Genomic DNA, 15,854 nt, shown 5'->3' on the forward strand with positions numbered 1-15,854 from the left:
CAGACTGAAAAAATATTTTAGGCATCCAATAATTGAATATTTGCTTGTCGTGTTTTGTGTAGAATATATTTGATCAGTACACGTTGACCAAATTTTATCTGTCAAAAAGAGTCAAATATTTGGCTTCGGTCAAACAGTGTATGAGCACCCTTAGATTTGATATTTTATTTTACCTTCTACTTTATGAACATTGGTAAATTAATGGGTTTTTTCAGAATCCTACTCCCTTAACGTCAAAAAAAAAGTTTCGCGCCAAGTTTTTTCCTGTAATTTTTCCAACCAAAACAAAACAATTCCCATCACATTCCCTATATTTATTTAGTTATTCAGTGCCTTGCTGTTTGTGACACGTTTTTCGGTGTCAAACAATAACAGACAGACACCATGCCGGAATTCCTGATAAACGGCGTTCCGGTCAATTTTCCCTTTGAGCCCTATCAGGTGCAGAGGGATTATATGACCAAAGTGATTGAATGTTTACAGAACAGCACCAATGGTGTGCTGGAATCCCCGACCGGAACGGGTAAAACACTAAGCTTGCTCTGTTCGTCTCTGGCGTGGACACTAAGCAAAAAAACCCAGGTTCAAGCAAACATGAAAATGAACAAACAAGATTTGAATGAGTTTGCGATGAATCAGAAAAAGAAGATAGGCTGGGGACCAAACGAAACGAAACTGCTCGACAATCTTAATGAGAACGCCGGTAAAGAGGGTGCCAAGTGGGGCGTTCCGAAAATTATTTACGCCTCCAGAACACATTCGCAGCTGAGCCAGGCAATGCAAGAAATGAAAAACACGAGCTACAGTTTTATGAAGGCGATCATTCTGGGATCCCGTGATCAGTTGTGTATACATCCGGAGGTGTCGAAGGAGGAGGGAAATTCGGTGAAGTCTAATCTGTGCAAGGCGAAGGTGCAGTCCCGAAGCTGCTCATTCTACAGTCGAGTCGAAAGTACCAAAGAGCGACCTGAAGTAACGAGCTGCACTGTGATGGACATCGAGGATCTAATGAAGATCGGTTCTAAAGTTAAAGCGTGTCCGTTTTTCCTGTCCAAAGAATTGATCGAAAACGCAGACATTCTGTTTATGCCGTACAATTACCTGTTAGATCCGAAAATTCGCAAGGCGAACAATCTACAAATTACGAACACAATCATAATCCTCGATGAGGCCCACAACGTGGAAAAAATGTGCGAGGAGTCCGCCTCGATGCAGCTCAAATCGTCCGACATTGCCCTTTGCATCGATGATATCACTTCGGTCATGAGGGCGATGGAAAACGGGGTGTCGGCTTCGGACGACGACGAGGACAAGAAGGATTTCACCATTGACGATTTGGCTCTGTTGAAGGAAATGTTACTCAAGTTAGAGAATGTTGTTGATGAAATACAGGTCCCATTCTCCCAGGGTGGTAAAACATTTTCGGGGACATATATCTTCGACCTATTCGAGCAGGCCAACGTAGGTTAACTGCTACTTTTTGAAAGTTTAACATCATTAATTCATTTTTTATTTTTCAGATAAAAGCAGGCAACTATAGTGCTCTGGCCCAGCTTCTGGACAATATCATTCAATATGTTTCTACGGTTACGCAGGACAATAAGTTTATGCGACGCGGTGGTGGTTTACAGATATTCGCAGAATCTCTGGAGATAGTTTTCGCCGGTAGTGGCCCCGAGTACAGACAATCGATTGATAAATGCTACAAGGTGCACATTGATCTGGAAGAGCAGAAAAAAGTCCGTGGAAATGTTAAACAAGCGGATGGGTGGACCGCTACGAAGAAGCTTGTCCCTTCGGTAAAAGCGAATGCCAAGGTGGTTAGCTTTTGGTGTTTCAATCCGGGCTTTGGAATGCGTCAACTGCTAGGGGCTAATGCTAGGAGTATCATTTTGACTAGCGGAACACTTGCACCGTTGAAGCCGCTCATCAGTGAACTGGACATTCCAATAGCTGTTAAATTGGAGAACCCGCACATCATCGATGGAAGTCAGGTTTGTGTAAAAATTGTAGGACAGGGTCCGGATAAGGAGAGTCTCAATTCGAGCTACATGAATCGTGACAATCAAAACTACATCCAAAGCCTGGGCCGAACGGTTCTTGCGTTCGCTCCGGTCATCCCGGGGGGATTGCTGGTTTTCTTTCCCTCCTATCCGTTGTTGCACAAATGCCAAGAGTCATGGCAGGAATCCGGACTTTGGGCGCAGATAAGTCGAATCAAGCCCATTTTTGTGGAGCCTCGTGGGAAAGATCAATTCCAACACGCAATGACTGAATATTACAATAAGATAAATGATCCAAACTGTAGAGGAGCCGTATTTATTGCCGTCTGCCGAGGAAAAGTTTCCGAAGGATTGGATTTTGCCGATATGAACGGTCGAGCTGTGATGATTACTGGACTTCCGTTTCCCCCTTTGAAGGATGCAAGAGTGATACTCAAAAAAAAGTATCTGCAAGAGGTTCGCACCAAAGAAAATGAGATCATTTCCGGTGATGAATGGTGAGTAGAGTGCACAATGGTCCAGGAAGCGGATTTAAGTGGATATTTGCATCTAGAGCTCGACAGTTATGCTATTAACAAAAACTAGTTCAACAATGTTGTAGCCCAAGCAACTTTGTAAAACAAAGTTTTTTTTTCTATTTCTTCAAATAACCGATATAGCGTTTTTTTCTAAGTTGCGTTAGGGTGACTAAAAAAGGCACTTGAGGTAGGATGATAAATGATCATCCATATACGATGTTTAACTATATTATCCATTGTTGAAGATTGACCGGAACGTTCCCTTGTGGTAAATGTTTTGTTGAACTTTCGGTTTAAATAAATTCGGGCAAGTGTTGGCCACAGATTTTGAGAACATGGGCTTGGGTAGACTGTACACTTCGTAGTTATTCTGTGCGATTGATTTGAACCAGCGAAATTGCACGAAGAACACACTGAATGACGCTTGGAAGTAGTAATCCTATTGGCGATCTAACGTACAAATCTACACCTAGGCGACGCTGCGGTGAAAGTGATGATGGTTTTAAATTTTACCATGTGAGCTTATGGAAGGTTTGTAGTTCTTTCCATAAATTACAATGTTATAATGATAAAAGAATATTTGATTGCGATGAGTTTGTAAGAAATTTGATTCTGCGCAATTTTATATATAACATGTTATTTATTTATCTCTTTCAGTAGTGAAAACTATAAAAATGTTGACAATGGTTGAATTAAAGAAGGAAATTCCAGAGTACAATCAAACACAAGTAGAAAAATGCACGATTCCTGCATGTGAGAACTACCTTGGAAAGCCCGGAAGTATAATATACGTGATTTGTTTTTTGAGTTTTAGGTTACATTAGCATCATTTTCTTAGTTCAAAAACAAAATCCAGATGTCTCACCGATCGTTTACGTTTTGCGTTAGATCGCCAATTGTTTTTATTTTTTCCGACTTATCCCATACAACTGAATTTCTAAATGAGCCTAATAAAATAAACAGATGGGATAAGAAAAATCCCACTTCATGACTAGGCCAACCTAGCCGGAATATTAACCTGCCCCCGGCTTCTGAATGCCAAAGGGGGACTAGGCTCTGCGGAATGCACGTATCTGCATCAGGGTTACCATAATAAAGGGCCCTATTCCATAAAACGAGACGAGCAATTCGTCTCGTCTCGTCTCGGCTTCAGTCACTGTCGAGACGAGCAAAATATCCCATTCTAGTACACGAGTTTCATTGAAATGTTTTATTTGGTAGACTGTAGAGACTTCAGTCAGTTTTTCTCGGTATGATCATTGATGTCAGATGAGGAGACATGTTTTTATTTTGAGAAAAACAACAAACAGTTTTAAAATTGTTCAATCGATACTCTTTTCTCAGTGCCAAAATATTTAAAAAAACATAACAAAAAGGAATAAGTTTCATATATCTTTTGGTTTCATTGATATTTTTCCTCGAGCATTTTCATATATATATATATATATATATATATATATATATATATATATATATATATATATGTATATATATATGTATATTCCAATAAAGTAGTTGTTTTGAATTACTCATTTTCGTTCAATATGTGAAGCAAACATTAAATCGCATAACAAGCGTATATATAACATCATATGCCCTAAAATTTGATTGGCATATAATACACCTAACTGGCATATGCATGCAAAAGTGGAGGCCATATACATACATGGCAAATGCTTACCGAATTTGTTTGGATGAATATGCAACTTTGACCGGCTATAATAGCGATTATGTTGAAATTGAATTGCGATCTAATATGAATATATTCATGAATTGTAAAAGCACCAAATACAAGATTTGCCATACTCACATACGATTTATTACAAACATAGAAAAAAAAGGCGCAAAATATTTTCGTGAAATGTTTATTATAGCCTTACGAATTGCCATTTTTATATATTAGGCTGTCAAAAAAGTCCTGCGAGGTGTCGTAAGCGCGTAGTTCTAGTTGTATTCATTGTATCGAGTCTTACTATAGCTTGTTGGAAAGGTATTTTTGCGCGCTATTATATAGTCCTTGACAGTTTTTTGTTTGGATAAGTCGTTCATGAGTTAAAGTGTCGCAAATATGGAGCAAACTAAAGAGAAAATCCGACATATTTTACAGTACTACTATGACAAAGGCAAAAATGCATCTCAAGCTGCCAATAAAATTTGTGCAGTTTATGGGCCCGATACAGTTTCCATTTCCACCGCACAACGATGGTTTCAACGTTTTCGTTCTGGTGTAGAGGTCGTCGAAGATGCGCCACGCTCCGGAAGGCCTGTCGTCGAAAATTGCGACAAAATCGCTGAATTAGCCGAGAAAGACCGGCATAGTAGCAGCCGTAGCATCGGCCAAGAGCTGGGGATAAGTCATCAAACCGTTATTAACCATTTGAAGAAGCTCGGATTCACAAAGAAGCTCGATGTATGGGTGCCACACACGTTGACGCAAAAAAACATCTTTATGAGCTACTTCCCTATGGACAAACGCTCAATTCGGACCTGTACTGCCAACAACTGGACCGCTTGAAGGTAGCACTCATGAAGAAGAGGCCATCTTTGATAAACAGAGGCCGCATTGTCTTCCATCAGGACAACGCCAGGCCACACACTTCTTTGGTGACGCGCCAGAAGCTCCGGGAGCTCGGATGGGAGGTATTCTTAATGGATTCCTCGATTTAATCGACATCAATGGCGGTACGAACTTTCCGGTTCAACCCATGGAAGAGTATTTCACAATTTCAATTCAATTGAATTCAATTCACATTTCAATAGAGGGCAATAAAGAGCTTTGCTGTTAGTAACCATTCTTGAAAGATACGAGCCGTGTACCTTTAAAAGAATTTGTTGTTCGTTTTCCAATTTTGCAAAAGCTTGGAAGTTCTGAAGAGATAGAAACGAAGTGGTTTTTGTATCGTGAATAGCCCACATCTAAGAAAACAATGTCGACCATTTTTTATATTACAATACTAAGCCTGTGATGTTATCTTCATCCTGACGGAATAAATTATCATTCACTAACAATGAAAATAAATCGATCGCTCTCAGTTTATGTGCATAGTTTCAGCATATAGATTTCAATGAGAAAGATCAAGAAGAGAAGAAAGAGAGATGTATGGATGCCCGACCGGCACTCTCAGAGTCTCTTTACACAGTGCCAGCAACTGCTGAATTGGTCGAATCGATTAGAAACGAGTGCGAGTCGGTTTTGAAAATTACATTCTACCTACTTAAAAGTTTTTTTTTTTGACACGGGCCAGTCGCCGCATACATGCATACAAATTAGACGTAATGTATTTAAAAAAAAGCGTCCACATGGAAATTATCTATACCCCCTCCCCCCTCACCATGGACAAGCGTGGTCATTTCGTGACACCGTATTGGTTCTACTGCCCAATCGTAGGAGGAATTGAATCATTGAAAATTATGAATATGAGTCATGAAGATTATTAATATTTCATTTCGTTCATTGTTGTGATGCGATGTGATGGCGATCGCAATAAGTCCCCGCATGATAATCGCTATCGTCCTCCTAGTATTGATATTATTTTCCGCTGTACAATTGCCCATGTTGCCGCTGCCCGGAAGACACTCGCTTAGGATGTTCGTCACCCCGTCATATACAGAAGTCATTCACTAACTGGACTATCTTCAACTGGACTTATCTATAACAGGGTGTACGTTAACTGGGCTGCAAAGCGGTTATGTATCAATAATAGATGTCATCTTCAATTTGAACTATTGCTTTTGCTGTTTTGCAGTCCAGTTAGCGAGTAAGATTCGATAATTGTATTGATTTTCCGGCCCAATTAGGAAACGATCATCGTGACACTTTTCCTCGTTGATTTGATGAAATCTAGCATCTGATTACTTCAACATGTTTACATCCGAAAAAGGTCTTGCTAATCTGTTTGATAGAACTAATTATTGCACACAATTTTGTGTTGCGTACAACATTCATGGGAACGAAGTTAGAAGAAAGATACATGCATAATGCATAAATACATAATACGTGATTTACTTTGCATCCGCTAGCGAAACATACCTCTTTTATTTGTTAAATGTTGGATGTTGGACTGTTGGATGTCTCAGGCCCAAAAATTGCTGGATAAATTTGCCGTCTAATGGTATATTAACATATATTGTAAAAACGATTCTGCGTAATATGCATTCGAAAACTCCTAATAAACGTTACATTTTTCGTAGAGTGACCCCCTATATAGAAAACAAAGACTACGTCAAAACTGAACTGAGAAAATCTGAGAAGGTAACGGAAAAAATCCTCTATAAAGGTTAGAATCGTCGATATATTCAGTGACTTTTCGTGCCTAGTATTCTAATATATTCTCAAATCGCGACGGCGGAAGCTATCAACAGGATACCTGAGATGGTATAACGATGTTTTCAGACAAAAACCGGGTTTTTTTCTCGCTCTAACTTTTATACTTTAAATTCCACATTAAAGCTGTCTTCAGACGAATTTCAGAGATTATCAAGACAAACATTTTGCAATGCAGAACTTGTCAATATATTGATCCTACTCAATGTTATGGACGTTTTCACCCAAAAACTCAGGATTTAGCAAATTTAGCTTATTCAAATACAAATAAAAACTTATTTTATAAAACATTATGTTTACCCCAGAAAGAACGTCAAACAAAAGAAAAGGGAATATTTTTGGGGGAAAAACATCAATAACTTTATCGTTGTGGAGGCGATCTGGCGTAGTGGTAACATCCATGCCTCTCACGCTAAAGGTCACGAGTTCAATTCTCACTCCCGACATTCTTCCAAAAATGGAAGTAAAAGTGACGAACCAGCCTAATGAGTTGAAAATCACTATAATACAGATAAAAAAAAAAAAAAAAAAAAAAAACAATAACTTTAAGTGAAATTGAGAGGTAGACAAGTTCTGCATCGCAAAATATTAGTCTTTGTTGTCTCTTAAAGTCGTTCGGAGACAGTTGTAATGTAGAATTTTAAATATAAAAGTTTGTGCAAAAAACCTTTCTTTTTTCATGATCACCCTAACGCAACTTAAAGAAGCGCTATATCGGTTATTTTAAGAGATAGAAAGAAACATTGTTCAACAAAGTTGCTTAAAACAACGGGAGCTACAACATTGTCGAACTATTTAACCTCTATTCATAAAGATGAGAAAATAAGATTTTTTTTATTTCATCGAAAATTTTGGTCACCCTACTTTTAACAACATAAAAATGAGCGCTCCATCATATCTAGATCAACATGTCAAAAGGGCCTATCTTCTTTGCTCGATTCTTTTCATCGACTTTCTCTTTCCATAACCACGGTCTTTCAGACAGATTTAGCTCCAGTTTTGCCATGTAGTTTGATAAACGAGGTCCCCTTTCACACTTCTTATCGTCGGACACATCTGAAAATGATGAAAGAGAATGTAGATGAAGAGAATCGATCAAAGAAGATAGGCCCTTTTGACATGTTGATCTAAATATGTGACAACTTTGTCGAAAGCAGTTTTTCTCTAGAGAATAACGGGGGCGGGTTTACATTAGGGAGATCTATAGCTATAGATGGATTTATTCACGTGAAAATAGGTGTAAACGGGTGAGAATAAATATGATACACTTATTCGAGGTATATATATATATATAACTTGAATAAATTCAGCATATGTAAACGCTTGCGAATTTCTCACTGGTGAGAAATCACTAAAGTTGGATGCAGTTCTACTTCAGGTGAATAAATTCACCGAAGATATGAATATATTCATTATAGAAGTTCACGCTAGTGTAAACGGTTGATGCGATTTCTATAAATCTCATCATATTTCTTCACATGAATAAAGGGTGTGTCACATCAAATTGCATCACGGAAAAAACGCTGTAGAAATTCGCCCAGTAGACCGATCCTTTTGAAAATTTTAGACAGTAAAATAAAAACTATTAAACAACTTTTGGCATTTTCTTTTTATTCATACTTCGAGCCCAAGCCCGTATGCTCGCACCTTCTTCTTTACCCCGTCCATAAGGTTCTGTACAACGTCAGGTTGTAGTTTTTTTTGAACAGAAATCCATTTTCTCTTGAAGTCCGCCTCCGATTTGACAACTTTTGGGTTCTTCCGGAGGGCCTGCTTCATAATCGCCCAATATTGCTCTATTGGGCGAAGCTCCGGCGCGTTGGGCGGGTTCATTTCCTTTGGCACGAAGGTGACCCCGTTGGCTTCGTACCACTCCAACACTTCCTTTGAATAGTGGCACTCCTTAAGGTAAACCTGCCCGTTTACCGTGCCGGTCATCACGAAGAGGGCGCTCCGCTTTTTTGTACTTTTTGGCAAACCTGGATAGTTTCTGCTTGCAAATCTCCTCCGGAACGCTGAATTTGTCCTCTGCGGAGAAGAACAACAGGCCCGGCAGCTGACGAAAGTCCGCTTTGACGTAGGTTTCGTCGTCCATTACCAGGCAATGTGGCTTCGTCAGCATATCGGTGTACAGCTTCCGGGCTCGCGTCTTCCCCACCATGTTTTGCCTTTCGTCGCGGTTAGGAGCCTTCTGAATCTTGTATGTACGCAGGCCCTCCCGCTGCTTGGTCCGCTGGACGAATGAACTTGACAAATTCAGCTTATTGGCGACATCCCGGACCGAACTTCTCGGATCACGTCTAAACTGCTTAACCACGCGCTTGTGATCTTTTTCACTGACGGAGCATCCATTCTTGCCGTTCTTCACCTTCCGGTCGATGGTTAGGTTCTCGAAGTATCGTTTTAGTACTGACCGTGGATTGGACGATTCCCAGCATCTTACTGATGTCCCGATGTGACAACTCCGGATTCTCGAAATGAGTGCGCAGGATTAATTCACGACGCTCTTTTTCGTTCGACGACATTTTTCCAAATTTACGAAAAATTGACAGTGAAGCATGGCCAACGTGATCTATACACTCTTATCTGATTATAAGCGAAAGCTGAAGATATAATTCCTAAAAATTAAATTTCTACAGCGTTTTTTCCGTGATGCAATTTGATGTGACACACCCTTTATATCGCTAGTCTAAACTTACCCTAATGTAAACCCGCCATAACTGCCGAGTTCTATATGCAAATTTCCACTTAAATGCGCTTCCTGGACCATTGTGGTGTGGTAATTCGATAATTGACAATCAACATCATTGATGAAATCTCTGTTGTTAGGTACTCACTGGAAGCGGCAAGAGCGGTTAATCAGGCCATCGGTCGCGTCATCCGTCATAAGAATGACTATGGGGCTATTCTGCTGTGTGACAATCGTTTCCATAACCCTCGTCAGAAGGCCCAGCTTTCAAACTGGATCCAGAAACATCTCAAAACTACGCAACAACAAACATTTGGACCTATTATAGGCGAACTAGCGAAATTTTTCCGAGGAGCTGAAAAAAATCTCCCTCAAGCCAAGCTAACACGTAGTATCAATGTCGAGATGCCGTCCTCACTCGACTCCCAGCGGCCAAGTATGTCGCTGAATTCGGAAACGAAGAAAAAGTTGGAACACATAAAGGACAGTTTTGTGTCACACCGGAAAGCGCTCGATACAGACATAACCATCATAACGGACTCACCCGAAGCCATAACGACGGGGTACCTGCAGAGGCTCGGTCCCGATCCCTCCGATAGACCGAAAGATTTTTTCAGTCGTCTTGAAGTACCCGTTAAAACGATCAATTTCAGCTATGTGGGATCGAACTCGACGCCAAGTACCTCGCAGGGTTTGGTAACGATACATAAGCGCGAGCGATCGGCAGAGTTTCCAGGTGAAACTCGGAAGAAACGGAGAGTGGTGCTTATTCCCCAGGAAACTATCAATCTAACAACGATGGATGAAGTCAGCGACGTGAAAAACAACGATCAAAGAGAACAGAAGGATGACCCCACCCGGCAGGCTCCGGAGAATCGGGTTGATTTGTTGAAAGAGATTAAGTCCTCAATTAGTACGGAAAAGTATACACTTTTTCTCCGCGCGCTCACCAGCTACAAATCAGAGAAAAACTTTTCCAATCTGATAACGGGTATATTGGCGGCATTCGATAGACCCGAGGTTTACTATTTATTGAGGGGTGAGTATGTGAAAATTTGATTTGCATGTTCGTTTCAATATTTGTGATATTATTTTCTAGCGATGCGACGATTTGTTAAGGAAGAACATCATGCACTCTTCGATGCTAAGATTAAAGATGTGTGCGGGTGACCGACTGCATCAATATGTGATAGTTACTACTTTACAATGTTAAGAATGACTTGTCAGATTAATTATTTATTTAATTTAATTAATTAAATAGTTATGACATCAAACGGGCGCCATCAACAATGCTGAAGGACAGGGCACGCATGAGATGTGTTAGTACTAGGGGTCAAGTCACAGGTATCTGATTCTGAAAATAGCAGGAACGTTAAACAAGTGCGTCGACTATCCGTACAGCTTGTCATCGCGGAGCTGATGGTGTACAGATTGTCAACGGTCAAATAAAACATATGAACTATTTTTAACCGTAATCGAGGAAAATGAATATACAAATGAAAAATAAATAAAACAATTCAATTCATATTTCATTCAAACTAATAATAGGAGAAACCCCTTCTGCTGCAGAAGGAATCAATTTAAACTGTTGGGTGATTATAAAAGGATCCGCGGTTATTTGTCACTAGATAGTGTTGTGGATTCCGGGCAGTAAATCATATTGCGGGCATTTCAATCAGGTACCACATCCACTACAGTGGCGGTGCAAAATCAGAACAAGGAGTCGGTTTTGTACTGATTGGGAAACGTTTGATCCCCGGATCTCATGGTATGCAAGATCCGCGCCAGGCTGTCCAACGTATTCATATCAAGATCAACGAGGAAGATACGGTTGAACATCCAGCGGTTATCAACTGATGGAGTAGCAGCAGAATACTCACAGAAAGTTGATGAGCGGATCGATGAGCAATTTAGAGAAGACATGAATGAACAGTGGAGGCATATCCACAGTACAATCAGCAGCACAGCGCGAGAAGTGTTGGGTACAACAGTTGCAACCACGCCCAATGTGTGGTTTGACGCAAAGTGCCAGCGAGTGACAGATGAGAAGAACCGAGCCAGAGCTCACATGCTAGCTACAACTGTGACACGTCAGAGCAGAGGATGATATCGTGATGCTAGAGCTACTGAAAAAAGACTCCATCGCCGGAAGAAACGTCAGCATTGTGAACGAATTCTTGCGGGGCGGATGATTGCTTCTCCAGGCACGACGCGAGGAGCTTTTATACAACGATAAACGGTAACAGGAACCGGACCGTGCCAACCCCTGTATTGATCAACGACGGGGAAGGGAACTTGATTACCGATGAATCGGAGGTGGGAGGTGGCAGCAGCATTTTGATGGGTTGTTGAATGGTGAAGATGGAGTAAGGATTGAGGTTGAGGATGGTGGACAAGCGGCGGATCACCAACCATAATTGAAGTGAGGACGGCAGTGAAAGAGCTGAAGAACGGTAAAGCAGTTGGGAAGGACGGCATACCTGCCAAACTACTAAAAGTCGGGGGCGAACAGCTACTTTGTTGTATGCATCGGGTTATCCAGCTGATATGGACCGATGAAGAACTACCTACGGATTGGTTGGAAGGACTCATTTGCCCGATTTATAGAAAGGGTCACCGCCTCGACTGTAGCAATTATCGAGGGATAACTCTGCTCAACTCGGTGTATAAAATTCTCTCCCGCATCCTGTTCCAGGAATTCTTTGTTGGTGAGTACCAATGTGGTTTTGGAGAGGGACGATCCACAGTGGACCAAATGTTCACGGTGCGTCAGATCCTCGATAAATTTCAGGAGTACAACCTGCGGACTCACCGTCTGTTTGTAGACTTCAGGGCTGCGTACGATTCAGTTAAACGAAACGAGCTATGGTAGATTATGCTGGAACATGGTTTCCCAACAAAACCTATCAAGCTGATTCGCATCAAGCGTCAGGATAGCGGCTGAAACATCCGACTCGTTCGTGACGTTTGACGGTCTGAAGCAGGGTGACGGGCTTTCGAATTTACTACACAAATTTAAGCATAACTCAAGAACTAAGCAAACAAACGGAACCAAATTTGGCACATAAAAGTTTTTGTAGACAAGAAATATTTTTATTGTGGTACGACACTGCTCCCCCTCTGTAAAGTTGGGTTGAAGTACTAGGAATTTTATAGTAAAAGATAATTTTAAAGGGTCGATTCAAAGATCAATCAATGAACAATTCTGCTATTGAACCCATGAACAGGCGCTTAGTAAGAAAACGTCAGTGTTTGAAGGCAATGATAAAAAAACATAAATTTTGGGCAGGATGAAGTTTGCCGAGCCAGCTAGTAACTATATAAATAAAAACGGATTACCAAATGTGTTGGTAACTGCATACCTTGAGGAAGGAATCGTCCACAGAAAAACATGTTATTTGCAAGTGATTGAAGAATCTTGAACGAGAATTGTTTCCGAAAATAGTTTGATATTATAATGACGAGTGTTGGTAGAAGTACTAGGAAATTTATACTAGAAAGAAATTGTAAGGGTCAATTAGAATATCAATCAATAACCAGTTTTGCTTTTGGACCTATGAATGATTGCCTAATAAGGAAACGTGAATGTTTGAAGGTATTGATAATAAAAAATGCATTTTGGGCGGGACAAACTTTGCCAGGTCAGCTAATAAATAAAACTTTACTCGAAAAGTTCATTTTGCATTTTCAACCAAATGAAAATAAAAATCTGTACGCAACAAGTTTTATTGTCCAATTAAATATATTTTCAAGAATTAGCCTAAACATTCAGATATGATTATAATTCATTTTACAAACATCGAACCTACCATAAAACGCTTAACGTTTTACCTTCGCACGAATCTATCGTGTTAAGCACAATTTTGCTAAGTTCAGCTGTCAGATCATCTTCGGGTCGATCCGCATCTACAACCTTCCAATAGCTATCGTCTTTCAGTGCATGAAACTTCTCCTCAACTTTTTTCTGCAACTCTGGCACTTCATAACGCTCGTTACCGAACCCTCCTCGTTTTCCCATAGCTTCTGCCGACAAAGTGAGTAAAATGACAAGATCCGGTTTCAGCAATCCTGCTTCAGGGGTCTTACACCAACCGATATCCAAACCTTCAAAACACTTCAATTGAGTACTTGATTTCACTGGCTTTTTGAAATGTACCTTTAGCAGAACTGAATGCAACTCCAGAGTATGAGTAACGGTCCACTATTAGTGAAGTTCCACTCCGGAGTAGATTCTCCATTTGAGTTTTAGCTTCCCATCGGTTGAGCGTAAATAATAAATGAATCATTTCGTCAGTGAAATTGTCCTTGTTCGTCAGATAAGAATTAATCAAGGCACCGCACTGCGTAGATCGATCTGGGAAGTTAATAAACTTTGCTTTACGCCCGGAATTCATCAGAAATTCAACTGTAAAGAATATGTATCAATTTACATGACAATGATTATCATATATGGTTGCTTACCTATTTTTTTACATTGTGTTGTTTTACCAACTCGATCACAACCTTCCAGTGCAATCAATACACCGCGTTTCTCAGCATCAGACATATTTGTACAAATAATTCTACTGAGAAAGCAAAAATAGCGGTTAACTTTTGAGTTCATAAAGCGTTATAGATTTGACATGCTGCTTTCGATCAACAACAGAATGTTGGTGAAAAATATCAACAAACGGTTAATATTCGAAATCAATTATTAAGCCTATGTTACACGTGCACGCCATTAATTTTCGAAAATATATCATTATTTTACAATGTAGGGTTTTTTCGCTCGCGAAATTCTGACCCGGAATATTTATCTACGGAACTAGATGGTCAATCGAATATATTTTTTAAGTGCATTATGCTTAAAAAACAATTCTGTTTCTTTGATCAAAGCAACAAACGTTTCCGTGACTCGGGCTTCGATAACTTACGTTTCTGTCCAAAGCAGAATTTTAATCGAGAAAGTGGTCGGTGCGAATTAAAATTCGCTGATCAGTGAAAAGCTGTCCAAATACCAGTAATAATTCTCGCGTAAGCTTCCATCGTTTCCCATCGAATGCGTTGTTACGAATGCACTGCGATTTTTGTGGAGACGACACTCTTATTCCAAACAAGGAATCCCGTGTCTGTGGAGTCATGCAATGGTTAAATTATCATAAACTAATACAATGCTTTCATTTACTTTCACTGGATCATTTTTATAAAAACATCGTTTCAGTTCAACCAAATAGGAAACCTGGTGAAAACTCGAAACACCTTTCCAACAACTAGGCCGATTGTTGAGCAAGACGTCCATTACCAACATGTAGCCCAGATGGCTTTACCCCTAACTAACATGAATTTCATCCGGGATGACCCTAGTTCATGGAGTAACGACAACATCGCAGAATCTGAATGTGAAATTCCGAAACTTCCGAAAGTCTTGCGAAATACAGAAAATACAGAAAAAAGTCAAAACACCTATATGTTGTGCCAAATGTCAAAGGTAATTTTTCTGTTTGTAACAATACAATCCTGCTAGATATATTTACAATATTCTAATTACAGATTGCACGAAATGTGGCGACAGAAGGCTCAGTATTGGAAATCGAAATTGTGCCTCAATAATGTGTTCAATGACAGCCAGATTTAGGTGGCACAATAGCCGAAGCATGTTCATTTAAGAATTCATCGATTAAATGTTGTAAATTTTGTAATTCGTATTTTTGTTTCAATAACTTTCAGTCAAAATGCTAGTTAGACCCTTATGATTCTGAATGTCAGTATTAAATGATGAGGAATGCAGTTCGTTCATTTTAATTTATTTTGATTTCTTTCGCATTGGATGACAATAGTTTTTCTATGTAGTGGATTATTATGAGAAAGGTGATGCTTTTTGCTGCTCCTGATCGTTGGACCTTTTTTTTATATCTCTCAAAAATCATTTGACAACTAATTTGAATATATAATATTTATCCGCATGACCTAGATAATATCAAGTAGTATCTGGCATGTTAAACTGAAGAGGTACCTTCGTTCCACCGTAAATGCACACAATTGTAGGTGGCGATACTGCAACTTCGAAGTTGGGAATCATCAAATGTGGTGCTTCAATACAGTCTGTATTTTCAAACAAATATGTACATTAAAGCCTGGAGCTGGAATTCACAAAAGTTTCATTTTCGTCAGTATGAGGGCAAGACATGAAACATGCGAGAGAGAATAACAAATGACACCAACAATTTTTGAGTTTTGTTTTTAAAACTAAAACCAAGGGGAGCTAATAAATATTGTTTCTCCTCTATCAATGATTATTAGCCACCACTCGAGTTACTCGAGAGTAACTCTGCTATTTTTCT

The 15,854-nt window shown here is 39.8% G+C and overlaps 2 protein-coding genes across 3 annotated transcripts; one reads left to right on the forward strand and one right to left on the reverse strand.

Annotated features, from left to right (window-relative positions):
* The first annotated feature begins 258 nt into the window (after positions 1–258).
* Positions 259–13,256, forward strand: LOC129769668 (regulator of telomere elongation helicase 1 homolog). Of its 2 annotated transcripts, XR_008741937.1 has the most exons (5): positions 259–1,461; positions 1,521–2,500; positions 9,675–10,573; positions 10,634–12,242; positions 12,360–13,256. XR_008741937.1 is itself a non-coding variant. In XM_055772079.1 (4 exons), exons 1-4 carry the CDS (start codon positions 385–387, stop codon positions 10,702–10,704), a joined length of 3,027 nt encoding a protein of 1,008 aa, XP_055628054.1. In that variant the 5' UTR covers positions 259–384; the 3' UTR covers positions 10,705–13,256. The 2 variants fall into 2 exon arrangements, 1 of the variants encoding a protein (XP_055628054.1); XM_055772079.1 differs by having other exon boundaries at positions 10,634–13,256.
* Positions 13,249–14,189, reverse strand: LOC129769669 (uncharacterized). The gene is made up of 3 exons (XM_055772080.1): positions 13,996–14,189; positions 13,691–13,939; positions 13,249–13,638 (listed from the first exon to the last, which is right to left on the reverse strand). Exons 1-3 carry the CDS (start codon positions 14,135–14,137, stop codon positions 13,340–13,342), a joined length of 690 nt encoding a protein of 229 aa, XP_055628055.1. The 5' UTR covers positions 14,138–14,189; the 3' UTR covers positions 13,249–13,339.
* Positions 14,190–15,854: the final 1,665 nt, after the last annotated feature.

This window comes from Toxorhynchites rutilus, chromosome 2, assembly GCF_029784135.1.
Source record: "Toxorhynchites rutilus septentrionalis strain SRP chromosome 2, ASM2978413v1, whole genome shotgun sequence".
Classification (NCBI taxonomy): Eukaryota; Metazoa; Arthropoda; class Insecta; order Diptera; family Culicidae; genus Toxorhynchites; species Toxorhynchites rutilus.

Bases quoted from the DNA above. Each gene is read 5' to 3' on its own strand.
- LOC129769669 (XM_055772080.1), bottom strand. From the start codon at position 14,137: ATGAACTCAAAAGTTAACCGCTATTTTTGCTTTCTCAGTAGAATTATT. The intron at 13,940-13,995 runs GTAAGCAACCAT...TATTCTTTACAG, and splicing joins AACACAATGTAAAAAAATAG to TTGAATTTCTGATGAATTCC. The intron at 13,639-13,690 runs GTACATTTCAAA...AGTGTTTTGAAG, and splicing joins TGCATTCAGTTCTGCTAAAG to GTTTGGATATCGGTTGGTGT.
- LOC129769668 (XM_055772079.1), top strand. From the start codon at position 385: ATGCCGGAATTCCTGATAAACGGCGTTCCGGTCAATTTTCCCTTTGAG. The intron at 2,501-9,674 runs GTGAGTAGAGTG...CTCTGTTGTTAG, and splicing joins ATCATTTCCGGTGATGAATG to GTACTCACTGGAAGCGGCAA. The intron at 10,574-10,633 runs GTGAGTATGTGA...ATTATTTTCTAG, and splicing joins GGTTTACTATTTATTGAGGG to CGATGCGACGATTTGTTAAG.